The sequence below is a fragment of the Haliotis rufescens genome, unplaced genomic scaffold (genome assembly GCF_023055435.1).
Source record: "Haliotis rufescens isolate VD_foot unplaced genomic scaffold, xgHalRufe1.0.p SCAF_2, whole genome shotgun sequence".
In the NCBI taxonomy this organism is placed as follows: domain Eukaryota; kingdom Metazoa; phylum Mollusca; class Gastropoda; order Lepetellida; family Haliotidae; genus Haliotis; species Haliotis rufescens.
In genome coordinates this window covers 6,015,109-6,032,609 of record NW_025963890.1, presented here as the reverse complement: position 1 = coordinate 6,032,609, position 17,501 = coordinate 6,015,109, and the positions used below count along the sequence as shown (strand labels likewise).

The 17,501-nt window shown below is 41.1% G+C and overlaps 1 protein-coding gene across 1 annotated transcript; it reads right to left on the bottom strand.

Moving 5' to 3' along the window:
- Window positions 1-1,130: 1,130 nt before the first annotated feature.
- Window positions 1,131-15,888, bottom strand: LOC124147919 (trimethylguanosine synthase-like). The gene is made up of 11 exons (XM_046518769.2): window positions 15,842-15,888; window positions 13,790-13,900; window positions 12,642-12,990; window positions 9,754-11,671; window positions 8,583-8,676; window positions 8,316-8,402; window positions 7,104-7,651; window positions 5,786-5,917; window positions 5,137-5,353; window positions 4,608-4,686; window positions 1,131-2,844 (listed from the first exon to the last, which is right to left on the bottom strand). The coding sequence occupies exons 2-11, from the start codon at window positions 13,897-13,899 to the stop codon at window positions 2,725-2,727; spliced, it is 3,654 nt and encodes a 1,217-aa protein (XP_046374725.2). The 5' UTR covers window position 13,900; window positions 15,842-15,888; the 3' UTR covers window positions 1,131-2,724.
- Window positions 15,889-17,501: the final 1,613 nt, after the last annotated feature.

Here is a 17,501-nt window from a genome sequence, read left to right as displayed (position 1 = left end):
ATCGGGGGGCGGTCGGGTAGCCTAGTGGTTACAGCGTTCGCTCGTCACGCCGAGGACCCGGGTTCGATTCCCGACATGGGTACAATGTGTGAAGCCCATTTCTGGTGTCCCCCGCCGTGATATTGCTGGAATATTGCTAAAAGCGGTGTAAAACCAAACTCACTCACTCACTCATGTTCATCGTCACGTCAGGTACCTACATTTTTCACAACTTGGATGGCTTTTGAATTCCCAGCAGATCTTAGTGGTATGTCTATCTGGCATTGACAATTTGACTCTGTTATCTGTAAGAAAGACATGTCAGAGAAGTGAAAACTGTCTCAAACTACTGGTTGGCGGGTCAACTCTGTCAGGACATTGCCAGAAGATGTTCTTCCTGTTGTTATGTCAGGTCTTTCACAGTAATGTATGTACGGGGGGCTCGGGTGGCCAAGTCACCGCGATTAGCTGTGCAGAGTTGCGCCCCTTGGACACGCCAGAAACCTATGATTGTGGCATCGAATCCCGGTTTGCCCCGATTATGTTTCTAGGTTTGTCAGCACCATACCCCTGCTCCTGGGTCTGAGACCTGCATCACTTCGGGCTTTCCTCACACATTAAGCTGACACGCCGTGATATAACTGGAATACTTTTAAAAGCGGCGTTAAACCAAACTCACTCACAGTAATGGATGTATGAATATGTCCGCTGAGAAGTAATCAGGAAGACCTAATCATTTCTCAAAATATGACATCAGCCTATCCTCTCTCCAGCTATATTTCTTTTTAAACTTGGCAACAGTAATAGAAACTAACGGTAGTCTACCAGTTGCAGTGTGGTGTCAAAATATTCCCTGCGAGCTTGTTGCCTATCACCTTAAAGAAACACCTATATCATCACTATGCAGGCTAGCAAAATGTCCTGGCTACTTTCTATCCTGCAATGCAACTTTTTAGTATTTTCTGACCTGACCAAACTTAATTTCTTGGTCTACTACTTGCCAAACCATGTCAAAGGCAGGTGGTAAAATAAATAAAATAAATAAAATGTCTTGAAGGTTGAATTGCGATTAATTTCATAAGAAAAAGACATCTAGAAATACAAGTGCTGATAAAAGGGCATTTTCAGTCAAACATATTTTTGGTTTCACCCTGTCCAAAGAATTAGAACGTAGATTTGACTGGCCTCATGAGTTTCTGTGCCAGAAGGCAGGCACTTTAGACAAGAGTCAAAGCAGGAGTGCAATGTCTGGAAATGTCATGGTCAAGCACTGTACTGTTTAAGACCAGTTAAATACATGGTGCTATATGTGTACAAGACATTGACAGAACAAATCCTACACATAATGTACATTTAATGATAATAAAATGATTCATACAGTTATGTGTTGCTGTTACTTGATATCCGACTCTTTTTTCCCCACCCCCTGCATGGTCAACATTACCATGTGGAATGTTCATCAAGTGTGTTGACCATAAAAATTTGATGGTTCTTTGCCATTAAGCTAGAAAAAGTATAAACGTGATAAAAATTATACACAATGTACATCAATTCTGTGTGAAATATGAGATAAGAAAATCAGTAAAAATCTACCACACGGAGATCTGGATGATACAAGCCATCCGATACACATGTAGCTCTTGAGGCCGTTTTTAAATAAACTGTGTAAAAGACAGCACAACTTTCTTCCCAGTATGGCCCAGCCAATGCATGTGTGGGTTTTGCGGTCCGGGCTGAGCCACCCAATACACACATGGGTCCAGATAAGTGAGATATCCCATTCACATGGAGATCTGAGGCCCTGAGAGGCTCTACATCTGGACTCGGGGCCCACTTGCACACAGCAATCTTAGCGCTAAGATGAATGTAACTCCCATACTTTAACATAAGCTTACAATAGTCGTTGTGCTAAGATTGCTTTGTGCAACTGGGCCCAGGAGGGAGAATCTGTGAATTGACCCCAAGATCATACGAGATGCAACGTTTGACACAGACTTGGGGCGACTGAAAGGGCGCCTCCATTCCTCAGTATAAAAATGAATGACTTCATCAGCCTTTGGAATATGATTTCGAATAGTGAAATAAAAGTCCAGTTCCAAAATCAGAATTCATATTCAATTCATCCCAACAACTATGTATGCTTAAAAGGAAGCATTTTTCTGAAATATGGTTGCTTGATGTTTTCCATGTAGCTGTTAATTTGTGTGTTGCATTTTCATCCTGGACGATGTTCCTGGACGATGTTCCTGGACGATGTTCCTGGACGATGTTCCTGGACGATGTTCCTGGACTATGTTCCTGGACGATGTTCCTGGACTATGTTCCTGGTTGATGGTCCTGTTTGATGGTCCTGGTCAGTGGTCGTGACATCTCAATCTCTGAATGATCACAGCTACAATGAATTCTCCCATGATTGTTTGAGAAGTCGATGAGCTGTGACAATCGCCTCAGGTCACGACTCTGTCCCTTTCATATACATGTCCCCCTGTGAAGCAGGGATGGTCATGAATGTCGTAACCTCACCACCATGACTTGAATATTACCAAACTAACATGGAAAGAGAAACCCATGCCAGTATCACCTATCATAGGCCTCACATATAGTGGCTCCAGCATTACAACTGTGCACTTCAACCACGAGGCTACCCCACCACCCTCCACCACAATGGAGACTATTACTTTAGGAAATATTAATTGTCAGAAGTAGATTTTTCAAAAGTTTCACATGTCGGTCAGTCAGCATCTGTCATGAATCTTCTCCGTCTAGAATGAGCTCCCCATAGTAGGCAGTGATGGTCTTGAGCTTAGTGTTGAGGATGTTTTGTTCAATCTCGACACACTTTCCCGGACCTGCGAGTGCCGTCAGCTGGAACAAGTCATCAAGACAGTTGAATAGAAGTCACATAATTCAGTGAGGTTTGTTTGTTTGTTTGTTTGTTTGTTTGTTGTTTAATGCTGCATGCAGCAATATTCCAGCTATAAGACGGTGGTCTGTAAATAATCACGTCTGGACCAGACAATTGACACGAGCATCGATCAATGCAATTGTGATACGATGACATCTATCAACCAAGTCAGCGAGCCTGATCACCGATCCTATTAGTCGCTGCTTATGACAAGCATGGGTTGCTGAAGACCAATCCTAACCCGAGATCTTAACGGGGGGTCAACTCACAGTGAAACTCTGCTCATGCAAATGTACTGTTCATGGTGAAATTATAGCAATTAAACATTTCCAGGTTAATAAACCACAGGTATTTAAGAATTGTCTTCAATATTATTTTGCACCATGGAGGCATAAACATAAGTCAGTTCTTATAAAATAGATTAGTCAACTATAATAACTTCACAGACTGCTTATTTAAGTATAACAAAAAAGACAACTTAAGGAAATCCATGGCATTATTCAGCAACACCAATCTCATTAAAATCAGATATTAGTTCTCGCTACCGCTACACAAAGATCTGAGGACATCCCATTACGGGTCACGTCAGAACAACCTTTCGCTAATTTTGACTAACCAATGAAATGACTGACAAGAAATCGACATTAGCCAATCAGAAGTCAGCTTTCTCGAGCTTAACGACACTAGTTTCAAATTGGCAACTACACATCGAAACATATTTTGACATATTCCCGTTAAAAAAAATTAAAACTGATAAGAATAACATTCTTGAATGGCTTATAGATGGCCTAGATTGTAATGGATATAATCATAAAACCCATAACTGTCGTTCGGAATACCCCGTGTTAAATATTTCGTGGTTGCATGATTAGAAAACACATTTCGACTGTCACTTTCATAATCTGGTAAGCGACGCTCTGATTGGTTGGATGAAAGGTCGTTCTGACGTGACCCGTAATGGGACGTCCTCAGATCTTTGTTTAGCGATAGTGAGAACTAAGATCTGATTTTAATGAGATTGTCAGCAACACAAGCCATGCCCTCAGTATTATTAGCCAATCAGGAAACAGTAGTCTGATAGTTGGCGTGTCCTACTTTTATAATTTTAAATTTTGCTTGGTTAGCCAATCAAATGCCAGGGAATCCATTTCAATTTATTTCTGGAGTAATGTCCTCCTTATCTGACATTCCTAAAAGTATCACTTACATCATGGTTTTGTCACAAACAGGGTTTTACTGTCCATACATAAATGTAACATATCTCTTTATTGTAGTGAGTGAGTAAGTTTGGTTTTACGCTGCTATTAGCAATATTCCAGCAAAATCACAGCGGGGGACACCAGAAATGGGCTTCACACATTGTACCCATGTCGGGAATCAAACCCCGGTCTTCGGCGTGACAAGCTATGGCATTAACCACTAGGCTACCCAACAGCCCTTTCTTTATTGTACCAAAGGAATGGTTAATAGTTTTTATGACCATAAACATGAACACGGTCAACAGTTCTATGTCCTAGTTAGCAACTATACAGCCACACTATGAACTGGATTAGAATTCTGGATAAAAAGGGGGAATGTGAAATATTTTGACATTCATTTTGACATCTCCAAGCTGATTTGTTCAAAATATCTACAAATTCTCAAAAGAACTAAACTATAGAAGTATAGCTCAACAATCATGAACTACTGTGAATCCAAGCGACGAGGGGGAGACTTGACCTACCTGTTCAACATTGGCATTTCTTGGCACAAAAAACGCTATGTTCTCGGTGATTTTCCTCGTCACTTCAAATATCCTGGAAGTAGACTAGTTAAGGAAAATAGTAACACAGATCATATTACAGTGCACAGTGAATTAAAAATAACTTGGAGATGATCGACAACGAAATCATACCAAATCTTGAGAATGAATATAAATTTAAAACCCAAACTACTGAAAATTAGCAAGGAAATTATCCCCGTAACTGACACTGTCCCCTCCATACTGATACACCAGTACATGTTAAGACAGGATGTTGATACACACTTGTCTTCACCAGCAAACATATATTACACTTCATGCACTCGCACGCGTTGTCACAAACTGCCGGCCTAGAGCAAATCAAAATGGCTCCCGTAAAGTCATTCCCAAACCAAGTTTCGTATCCAAAAGAAGTTTTATATTCAAGGGGAAGTTTTGTATCACATATCAACAGTACATACAGCCAACATAGAGTGTGTGAAGACATGAATAATAACATTGGAAAGGATATGTCTTGAGTTCTATCATGGTCTCGAGGTCATACACCTCTGCCCCCAGGTAATCTGGCCCTCCCCAGGGCGGGGACAGGAAGACCACGTCAGCCTTGAGGGTGGGGGCCACGAGGAGGTAGTCCCCCAGGATGAACTCGATCCTGTCTGAAACACCATACACCCCAGCATTGTGGCGGGCTAGCTCCAACTTCACCGGGTCTATATCAACAGCGATTACTGGAACATAAAGACACATTGGACGTACAGGGTACTATTTCTGAAATTGTACATAGAAATTTTACAGGCAAAATGTGTACAGGGAAAAATGATAGGCTTATACTTTTTGGTATGGCCTTTGATTCGTTCTAGGTATGATATGAACAGATTAGTTACCCATCTGTTTGGGAAAAGGCTTATGACTTTTCAAAAGGGCAATAAAATTGGTAAATTTAGAAGGCAGTCCATTTATGTTGTGGGACTGAAGTAGTCCATATTCCTGATCAAGGTTTGGGGTGCTGATTCTTTATAAATATAAACTTGTACTAAACACATGTTAAAGACTTCATGTGTTTTTTCCACCACTACTTTTAAACATTGTTGGTAATGGCTAACAAGGCCATGTCATGTAACACTACCTAATGTGCTGGTAAGAAGCCACGAGTAACATACCCCTCTCACAGAAGAAGGCAAACTGTATGGCGTTCCCCCCGGCACCGCAGAAGGCGTCTACGATGGTGTCACTCTGGCATCTCTCTGCAATGTGTTCTGCAATCTTCTCTGGCGTCACGGAGAACCAGCTCTCTGGAAGCAGGAAACACTGGTTGGCACTGGGTATACCTGACATCTTCACATTTACCAAACATTCTCTCAACATATGGAAAAGTTCTCATGACATAACAAGAATTGGCAAAGAAATTTGTGAATGAAATTTCTTGACCAAGAATTCTTCAACCATAAATTCTTTGTCAAAAGCACATTAAGCGTAACTTCAAATTAGTCTCTCAAGGGAATTCTCTCAAGCTAAATGTAAACAGACATGCTGAAACAACAATTCGATTTTCTCAAATATTACTCAGAATTCACTAAATTATTATTATTATCTTTGCTCACATGACCAAACCAATTGCCATCAAACTGAAAAGTATACAGAACCCAATCTAATTTAAACTCCGATCTTTACCCTGTTTAGTCCGACATCTCTCTGTGGGATGTTCTGACGACACATCCCTAGGGGGTTGAGTTTTCTGATCAAACAATGAAACATTGTGGCTTCTAAATTCTCAGTGTAAAGCATTCACACCTGAGAAGCTGATTTCTGTATCTCAAAAACTAACTAAAAAGACAACTTCTGAACGCAGATAAATAAGGTGGTACCATCATATTTTTGGGGAATTCTTTCACACCCTGTCGTTTCTGAGCGCAATGGCATCCACAGTCAAAAGGCAGTACCATCAAACGAATACAAATCAAAATTTCTGAATCAAGGCAAAGAAATGAAGCCGAATCATTTGACAAAGCAGACATCTGATTGGCTCAAGAACTCGCGCATCCTTCATTTAGACTGAGCGGTCAAAATTTGTTGATGGTTCTCCTGATGAAACTTCCTATGGCGATGCAGATGGGTGTTGTTTCGGATTAAGAGATCTTATTTTAATGAGATTGATACAGAATGAACAATTCCTTAACTTTGTGAGTGAGTGAATGAGTGAGTGAGTGAGTGAGTGAGTGAGTGAGTGAGTGAGTGAGTGAGTGAGTGAGTGAGTGAGTGAGAGAGAGCGAGAGAGAGAGAGAGAGAGAGTAATGCTTTAAGCATTATTCGGAAATATCACGGCGGAGGACACCAGAAATTGGCTTCATATATTGTACCCATGTTGGGAGTCAAACCCGGGCCTTCGTCGTGACGAGTGAACACTTTAACCACTAGGCTACCCCACCGCCCTTGCTGTGGTAAGAACCTGCATAGCACCACCTTGACTGTCAAACCCACCTCTATCCAGCTTAATGCCCTCATCGAACTTGGAGAACAGCCTGTATCTCTGAAACCAGTATTTCTTCAGCTCCTCATCTGATGCAACATCTTCAGGCATGGGAATACTGGGACGCTTCTGCTTCTTCTTTTTCTTCTTCTTAGACTTTGATTTTGATACAACCTTATCCCAAGTGTCCGTTACCTTAGAAGCAGCTTCAACATCATCAATCTGTTTCTCTTCCTTCAAAGCAACAGATGCATCTTTCTGCTGCTCAGAATCGGAATCCTCCAAGTCCACACCCTTGTCTTCAGCACTGGCTGCCGGAACCAGATGCTCCTCCAGAACCAGATGCTCCTCCAGAACCTCATCTGTTTCCTGTGAGGCTTTCAAGCGTTTGTGCAGGAAGGACTTGACTTTCCTCAGAGCTTTGCTCTCACCTTGTTTGCCATCATCATCAAACTTGATGTGGACAGGCTTCTGACCAAGATTTAGGTTTCGAGTCTGACTCAAAACCTTAGCTTCCTTATATGTTACATGTCCATCCTTGATTCTAGGCAGAGAATCACTGAAATATACAAATTGGCACTCATATCTAACAGCAAATGTGTACCTGTACAAGAACATTGTTCACGAACCTGAATGATAAGTAAAAACTGCATTACATTGTGAAAAACAATAAAAACTTACTTCATTCAGTTAAGTGAGTAAGTTGGGTTTGGTTGGTTGGTTGGTTGTTGGTTTGTTGTTTAACACAGCACTCAGCAATATTCCAGCTATATGACGGCGGTCTATAAATAATTGAGTCTGGACCAGACAATACAGTGATTAATGTCATGAGCATCAATCCACGCAATTGGGATTGATGACATGCATCAACCAAGTCAGCGAGCCTGACCACCCGATCCCGTTAGTCACCTTTTACGACAAGCATAGTCACCTTTTACGGCAAGCATGGGTTGCTGAAGACCTATTCTACCCCGGAATCTTCACGGGTCGAGTTGAGTTGGGTTTGACGCCACTGACCAAGGGACACAACCCTGCACAGCGAATTGCAGTGTCTTTCATTCAGTTAAAAGTCACAAATGTAATAATTAAAAACAAGAGCATATCATATTCTCAATGTTTACAGTAAGTACTCTCAGTCCATTAACCATCTGACAAGAACCAGTGTGATTATTTGCATTGCAGAAGATAAATCTATGTTTAGAACAGCGAGAAGAAAAACATACCTCTCCTCAGCAGACAGTTTGTAACCAAAAGACTCCAGGCTTTCCCGAACTGTCTTCTTTTTCTTTGGACTGCCATCTATTTCATGACTGGAATGAAGAATGAACATACATCAACAAGTTACTTCAGTAACAATTTAAAACTTGTAAACTTTCAGAACAACATCATGAACATAGCTAACATAAAAATCAAACATTTTTTGCATTATTTCATTATTCATTTATTCAAAATCTTAAAAATATAAATTAATGTTGACATCATTATCTCACCCTCTGGGAAGTTTGTTAGGAATCTCCTCGGGAGGTTCTTCACCATCATCTTCCGACTGGGACGGCTTATCGGTGGAAGTTCTCTCCCCTGTGCCTAAAGATGCCAAGTACCAAAAGGTAGTATTTTCAAAGCGACACAAGATATATGGATTTCAAATTATGTATTCTATATACAAACTGTTTCGAGACTGCTTCTTCATAAATAGCCTTGGAAAACAGTCTATAAAGAATACAGAAGCTGAAATCATATACACACTGACATAAGTTGTTTCCTTGACAATGTTTGTTTGTTGCTTAATGCCACACTCAGCAATATTCTAGCTTTTTGAGGACAGTGTGTAAATAATCAAATCTGGACCAGACAGTCAAGTGATTGACATCATGAGCATCAATCTACACAACTGGGATACAATGACATGCATCAAACAAGTCAGCGAGACCAAACACCTGATCCCGTTAGTTGCCTATTACGACAAGCATATGTTGCTGAAAACCAATTCTAACCTGGATCTTCTGGGGGACAAATGTTGTGAAAGCAGTGCAGTGTGTATTTTCTGAAGGAGTGAGTTTGGTTTTAATTTCTTTTTCTACAGTATCAATTCATATTGTGTCAGTATTCATGTTGATTTGGGAGTAGTGAGTGAGTATGGTTTTATGCCGCTTTGAGCAATATTCCAGCAATATCATGGCGGGGGACACCAGAAATGGGCTTCACACATTGTATCCATGTCGGGAATCGAACCCGGGTCTTCGGCGTGACAAGCGAATGCTTTAACCACTAGGCTACCCAAGCGCCCTCATTTGGAAGGAACAACACAAGTTGATATATTTGGACTAGACAATCCAGAGATTGACATCATGAGCATTGATGACATGCATCAATCAAGTCAGGCAGCCTGACCACCCATTCCTGTTCGCTGAGGACCAAATTCTAACCCGAATCTTCACAGGGGTGAACAATCAATTCCCGAAAGACAAAGATCTTTGGATTGGTATTAATGTATTAACTTATTTGCATCTCTGAATCAATTTCACAGAGAATAGATAAATTTCACTTCGGTAAAATACTGCAAAACATAGCCAAACTGATAATGTTCCTAAACACACTTTTTACTTTTAATAAAATTATCTCATACTAAAATAAAGAGCATGACAAATAATGTATCCATACCTTGACAATGACTTGATTGGCTGTTCTTTGAACCACTCGTTTTGCGCCTTCTCTTTCCAGCCCCACTCCCATCACATGGTTCAGCATCAGCATCTCCATCAGGTCTGACCTGCCCAATAGCATGTGGAGGAGGCATCAACTGATGCTCAACATCTCCATCAGGTCTGACCTGCCCAATAGCATGTGGAGGAGGCATCAACTGATGCTCAACATCTCCATCAGGTCTGTCCTGCCCAATAGGATGTGGAGGAGGCATCGACTGATGCTCAGCATCTTCATCAGGTCTGTCCTGCCCAACAGGATATGGAGGAGGCAACAAGAGGCCACTATCACCATTAGGTGTACTTGCAACACCTTTGTCATCTTCAAGACTTAAACTTGTCTCTTCAAGTTTTGGACATGGCAAATCCTGCTGCTGATCACCATACTGCTCGGCATCACAGCCAGCCTTACAGGAAATCAAAGAGTTGCTTTCATCACAACCAGTCTGATCTTCATCTACCTCATCATTAACAATGACAGCACCTCCTTCAGCTTCTAGACTACCGTCAGGACAGGGACACAAAGGTTCAGAAGATTCTGATTGCATAACTTCCACTGATGAATCAGGGTTGACTTGTATGACACCTTCTGCTATTGTGACGTTTTCAGAATTAGCTTTGTCTTTCAGTGCATGGTAGTTCTCTAGACTCTCTGTGAACCATGAGGCAAACCTGTTGTAGTGATACCAATAGATCTCAGTGTAATGTTCCTCCCATAGATCAGTCCACATTTTGTCACTGTTCACCTCCGCCTCCATGACTTCCTCCCCACCATCTTTCTTCCTGACCTCTGATTGGTCAGTTTCACCTGTGTCAGGCTCTGCGATCGGTTGGGGACATGCATAACTATGCATCATCTGAACAACTTCAGCACTTCCTGAGAGTGCACCAGCTTCATCTACTGTTAGTTTTTCAGCCTGATGTTGTTCACTACGACATTTCATTGTGCTTTCAATAGCCTGGTTGAACAACACAAAATTATCACTAATCCTCTGAGAAATATTATCCTGCTCTTGCTCCACTGTTTCAGAACTTTCCCCGGAAACAACACAATCCACACCACCTGAGGGCATAGTTGAATGTCTCAGATGACTATTTGCTACTATTCTTTCACCAGCTTTCCCACACACATCAGCACCATCATCAACAGAATGTAATTTAGTCCCAGTAACCCTGCCATCAGAACATTCAGGCTTCGTAACATCTGTCACAAGAGGTTCTGGAAAACGTTTTACCTCTAAACCTCCCGAATTATGTCCTTCACCATTTTTATCATGCTGCATGCTCTCACCATCAGATCCTAACCCCTTCCCCACCATGTCCCCTACAGCATCTGGGTCCCCCTGTCCCTCCCCCTTCCTTTCTGCATCGATGTCCCCCTTTCCCACTGCATCTATATACCCCTGCCCCTTCTGTCCTGCATCTATACCCTCCTGCCCCTCCCCTTCTGCATCCCTATCCCCCTGCCCCTCCCCCCTTGCCCTGACAGTCCAGCTGCCCTCCTCGTCCAGCACCAGTTCGTCCCCAGCTCCTACCTCCACCTCCACCACTGAGGGCATCACAGTGAGCTTGTCGTAGTCAACATGGTCCGGATACTTCGACACCCAGCCCTGCCACACGACCATCTCGCCATACTTTGTCCAGAACTCCTGCCATGCTGTCTCCAGGTCCTGTGTTGGTTCCGCGTCAGTGCAGGCGGAATCGAAATTCGTATCAGACATCATTTGTTGAGCAAAGGTTCCATCACTGGAGTTGATTTCTTGTGTAAACTGCTCTGTATCGACTGGTGGATCATCTTTTGATTGTTTGTGTTTTGATTTCTTTGCCTTTTTTCGTTTTTTTTTGGAAGATGTTTTTTCAGTTGTATATACCACTGTCTGAAAACGTATTACAGAAACATCAGAGGTGAGCTTATATTGGGGTTAACGCTGTGTTCAAGATTATTGCACTTATATAGCGAAGTGCACGCATGTTTATGTGTGGCTGTTGGCACTAGTACTGACTAATGCCGGTTTTATAGTGCTAGCCCAGAGAAATATCCTGTCGCAGTTTAACATGTATACCCTACACAGAAACTGTATACTGATTCCAAGCTGCCATGAGCTTCTGCTCTCCCACTAGACCACAGAGGCTGTCACAACCCAAATAAGTACTGTGTGTGCCAGACTACTGTGGGTGGAAAGCTGAAAGTGACACAGTTTCACACTCATGAGTGACTGAGCTGGGTCTAACGCTGCTTTGAACAGCATTACAGTTACATCAGCGTGTCAGCTTAATGTGGGAGAAAAGCCCAAAGTGACGAAATTCTCCTACGTTTACCACTTTGGTGAAATTCATGAGCACAGGTATTGTGCTGAAAAACTAAAAACATGATTGGGGCGATAATCTGCACAGCTAATTGCTGTGCCTTAGATGACTGTGCCACTCGTGCCCACCACACTAAACTTAGGGGCATTTTCATTGCAAACTAGACATACAGATAATCCCTCATTTGTTGGGCATGCCATACATTGAAGTGAATGAGTGTAGTTTTAGCAATATTCCAGCAATATCATAAAATGACACACCAGAAATGGGCTCCACACATAGTACCCATGTTCACATGTTATGTTGAGAATCTAACCCAGGTATTCAGCATGATGAGTGAAGGCTTAACCACAAGGCTACCCCACAGCCCCTATACCATGTATACCTTTCAACATCTTAAATCAGATGCTAAACCTCAATTCACAACTTCTTTAATGTTTGTGAACTTGGCAAAGCATGTAGATTGTAAATTCTTCATTACATGTTCTGATCTCAATATAGCAAAGAACAATGGATATTTGAATCAGTGATTGTAGTCACCTGGGCTTTCTTTTTTGATTTCTGTGATCCAAAACTGGCAGGTAAGCCCATCTGCTGCATCATCAACAGCTCCTCATTATCGTAAGGACACTCTTCCTCCAGGCCATCCTGTTCCTCCTCATTTATTAATTCTTGACTTATCCTCTCCTCAGTTGTAGCCATCTTCTCGAACTCATCTGAAACAGTGTCGATGTCATGCTTCTCTGTGTGGGTGGAGGCCAGATCTGTTGAATCAACACCTGCAGCAGGTTCTGATGGTCTGTCCATAACACTGTCCCCATCCTCATCATCTTCATCTGTTTCTGAGACTGACTCTGTCCACAGACCTTGCTTATACAGCCTGGAATCACTAAATTGTAAATAAATGAGTGAGTGAGTATGGTTTTACGCCGCTTTTAGCAATATTCCAGCAATATCACGGCAGGGGACACCAGAAATGGGCTTCACACATTGTACCCATGTCGGGAATCAAACTCGGGTCTTCGGCGTGACGAGCGAACGCTTTAACCACAAGGCTACCCGACCGCCCCAAATTGTAAATAAAAGAATAACACATATAAAATATATAAATCAAACAGAGATAGAATTTGGCTTCAAGGACGGGAGTAAGTATAGTTTTAATCTGCTGTTAACATTCCAGACAACTCATGGTTTGAGACACAAGCCTGAAGTCTGACTGACTGAATAACGATACAAACACCAGTTAGAAAAGCCCTGCAAATAAGTCTCAATTAGCAACTTATCATTCGGGAAGTGATCGGGAAGTCAAATATCGCGATCCACCGATGCATTGGTGTATGGTCCCACCACTATTGATGATCGGATGTAACTAGGATACATCACAACACTTCTTTATGTCATCATTCCCTGTGGGGATTCCTGGTTAGAAGAGGTCCCCAGCAACCTAAGCTAGTTGTTAGAAGTGACCTAATGGATCGGGTAGTCATGCTTGGTGACTTGGTTGATAGTATGTCATCACACCCTGATCAGCTGATGGTTGAACGCTGCTCACAATATAGATCACTGGATTGTCTGGTCCTGGCTTGATTATTCACAGCCGCCATGATATAGCTGGAGTATTGCAAAGTTTGGCATTAAACAACAAACAAAGGAAGTCATCACAAGTCATTAGTGTTTATAGGCTGCACCTTATGAAGGCCCTGGTACACTGGCATCGGACTGTCTGTACCTCGTCAGGTGCCCCCAGCCCAGTCTGCAGGATCTTCACCTCAGCAAGGTGGCTCCATCGATAACACATTCTGAAATTGCAACCATTCTGCGCTCAAATCAAATCAGTCAGGGGATCAAAATAATGTGTTTTCAACAATGTGTTCAATGTAGACCTAACATAGTAGCTATAGAGCTAACATAACAATCTGCTCCAAAACCTTTTTTTAATAATGCCATCAACTCTACATTGGACATGGCTGCAGATTGGAAACACTGTACATAACATACATTTAACGATTTCTTGGAAATAGGTTGACCTCATATTGGAGTGGAGAGACTGTGCCTGTGGTAAACAGTCCTGCCAGTGATGCAAAATTTCTCATAGCAAATTTTGTGATCCCTGTCATATCAATAGTTATCAACAGAACTAACTCCATATCGTTGTGGCTGAGACGCCACTGGGTTTGTTTAACGCCACACTCAGCAACACTCAAGGTATATGATGGTGCTCTGTTAATAATCGAGTCTGGATCAGACAATCCAGTGATTGGCATCATGAGCATCGATCTACACAATTGGAATACGATGACATGCATCAACCAAGTCAGTGAGACCGAGCACCCGATCCCTTTAGTCACCTCTTATAACAAGTATGGGTTGCTGAAAACCAATTCTAACCTGGATCTACACAGGGACAGCATCAATTCATATTGTGTCCGTAATCATGTTAATTTGGGAGGAACAACACAAGTTGATATATTTGGCACTAAAAGACACATGGGTAAGATTCTATTTATCATCCAAACTCATTCTTCCAACTTTTCACATGTAAACAGTAATTAGCAGTGTCTTGAATATAATACATACTACTGAACACCTTCAGTGGCAGGGAGATTAGTGATGTCATTTGATTGAGATATCATGTAAGAGGCGACTAACGAGATCAGGTAGTCAGGCTCACTAACTTGGTTGATGCATGTCATCATATCCCGATTGTGTGGATCGATGCTCATGATGTCAATCACTGGCTTGTCTGGTCCAGACTCGATTATTTACAGACCGCTGTCATATAGCTGGAATATTGCTGAGTGTGGCATTAAACAACAAACAAACATGATAACTTATGACGTCACAATGGACGCCACAAATTCATTGTCACAATATCTCCCAAATGATATGCTTTATCTCATCCAAACGATATCTCCTGTGGAAGTCAGTTTTGGATGATAAATCCCAATGTCAAAGACTGACCAACAAGCATGTTTATGTTCGGAGAAACCAAGGATCATAATCACAATGAGAAGCGCATGACAAAAACACAACCCTGCACATCAAGTTGCAGCACCTTCGACTGCTGAGCCATATTTGACTCCTTAATTACACAGAGCATAACCACTGATATCTTGATCACACATGATCATATAATAAGTGATCTATTTAATTATTTAAAGTATTTTTCATAGACAATTAGATACTTGGTGTTTCATAATGTATGTTTATAAGTTGATGCATTAAAGTAATTCTTCTGTGCCACAACGCACAAACAAAATCTAATAGAGAAAAAAAGTCAAGAAAGTGTATGCATAGAATATTGAAAAACATGAATATTGAATTTACTGCAATATGGTTCGAGGTATTTACATAATCTTTTTTTATTCGATATCAACAAACGTGTCAGCTGAATATTGCGTTCATAAATATATTCAAGCCAAAATGAGTTCACTTAAATAAAGGATCTTAAACATGTTACAGAGTCGCGTGAAAAAACATAGCTTCGAAACTGTAAAATGGTATTTTGCAGAGCGCACACAAGTCGGTTAGCGATCACCAGCACAATTACTGTTAGTAGTGTTACAGTCTCTCAAGAATCAACGATGCTGTGTCGTTGGGACACTAGTCATCAAATTAAATGCTGTTAATTTTCTATCAGAATCAATTATATCGTTAGCATTAACTGAATGGAAAACAACCTAAAAATGTCTTGTTTGTAAATGTTATCAGAGTCGTAGAACAAACTATCTAACCTTCACCTTTAGAGATAATTCTTACATCAAAACAACGTGTGTACAGATGCCATTTCGCGCTATGAGGGAGACCTGATTATTTGAAATACTACTGATATTGTTAACACCGAAATGTCATTAAATTGGACTTGCTTTGCACCGAAAGTGGGACAGTATTTTAAAAAAAATATAGTTTATTAAACATCGACGTACATATTCAAGCTTAGCACGCAGCATTAAACCAAACACATCTGAACTTACGTATTACTCCCTTGTGAAAAATCCGGAAATTAGAAAACAACCAGTAACCGGACCCTTGTGTACGGACTACCGCCAAACAAATATTTGAATGAAAAGAATTGTCTCACAGAGATATTGTTTATCCGTATAAGTTGATTCCAACCAAAGAAATGCCTAAGATAATATTTGATGGAGATTGGCAATTTTCTTTCCATTTGGCTGTTTTGATAATGTCAACAATTCCCTTTAATGCTAATACAGGATATCATCAGTGCCCACTGCATGCACAAATAAATATAAGGTTAATAAACACCCCAGCCACAGTCCGTTTTTAAAGACAAAATATCTAAATGGTTTTGACAGACTATTTTTAACTTTGAAAACTGGATTTGTGTTTAAAAATTCGGTGTTTACAATTCATTAAAACGTTTACTTAATATTAACCTTTGCACTTATACCAATCTCGTGAAATTTCTCAATATGCAATACAGGCTCGGTACAAAATCCACTGATAGACTGATAAAGCTGAAATGTCACTGGTTTGTCTGGTCCAGATTCGATTATTTACAGGCCGTCATCATATACCTGGACTATTGCTGAGTGTGGAGTTATATAACAAAAAAACGTATGGCCAATCATGTCTCATTGATGGTAAAACTGACAGACTGATAAAGCTGAAAATGTGAAACAGTGTCAACTCAGTACAAAGGACTGTTAATGTCAGTTAATTACAACTCTTTCATGTACAAGGATCCATAATATGAAACGGGGCGGTCTAGTGGTTAAAGCGTTCGCTCATCACGCCGGAGACCCGGGTTCGATTCCCGACATGGGTACAATGTGTGAAGCCCATTTCTGGTGTCCCCCGCCGTGATATTGCTGGAATATTGCCAAAAGCGGCGTAAAACCACAATCACTAACTCATAATATGAAACACAACAGAGATCCGAAAGAACAATGTTTAACAAAAACATGAAACGATCCAATATAGCCAGGGCAATCAGTACAAGTAAAGATCCTCAATATGCATTTCCAACTATATCCGATCAACACAGAATAGAACAAGTCAGAGAAATATAGAACAGGTTAAAAAAAGAAGGTCTTTGTCTCTTACACTGTTTATTTTAGATATCTAGATCACATATACAACCTACTTCTCTGGTGTCGTACAGCCTTTCCTTCTCTGTCTCAACACCTCCCTACATATCACACAGCATCAAGGGATAAAGTCCTCATCTCAAATCTAGCCAGGCATCCTCTCTGGGACCCCACTGTTGGTATTTGTAAACATAGCTTAATGTATAAGTCTGGAAGGTAATTTAAGGTACCGATGTTTACTACAATATCTGAAAAACTATCGGACCTACTCCAGTCAAAGTTGGTATAAGATTATTAAACAGTGATACATAACTGGATATTACATTTAATGCCCCTTCATCTGGTACTT

What these genes read in the sequence shown, in the direction of transcription:
- LOC124147919 (XM_046518769.2), bottom strand. Translation starts at nt 13,899, where the DNA reads ATGTGTTATCGATGGAGCCACCTTGCTGAGGTGAAGATCCTGCAGACT. An exon ending in GGGCATTAAGCTGGATAGAG is followed by an intron (nt 5,918 to 7,103) that starts GTGGGTTTGACA and finishes TCCTGCTTCCAG; the next exon opens with AGAGCTGGTTCTCCGTGACG. An exon ending in GAAATGCCAATGTTGAACAG is followed by an intron (nt 2,845 to 4,607) that starts GTAGGTCAAGTC and finishes GACTTGTTCCAG; the next exon opens with CTGACGGCACTCGCAGGTCC.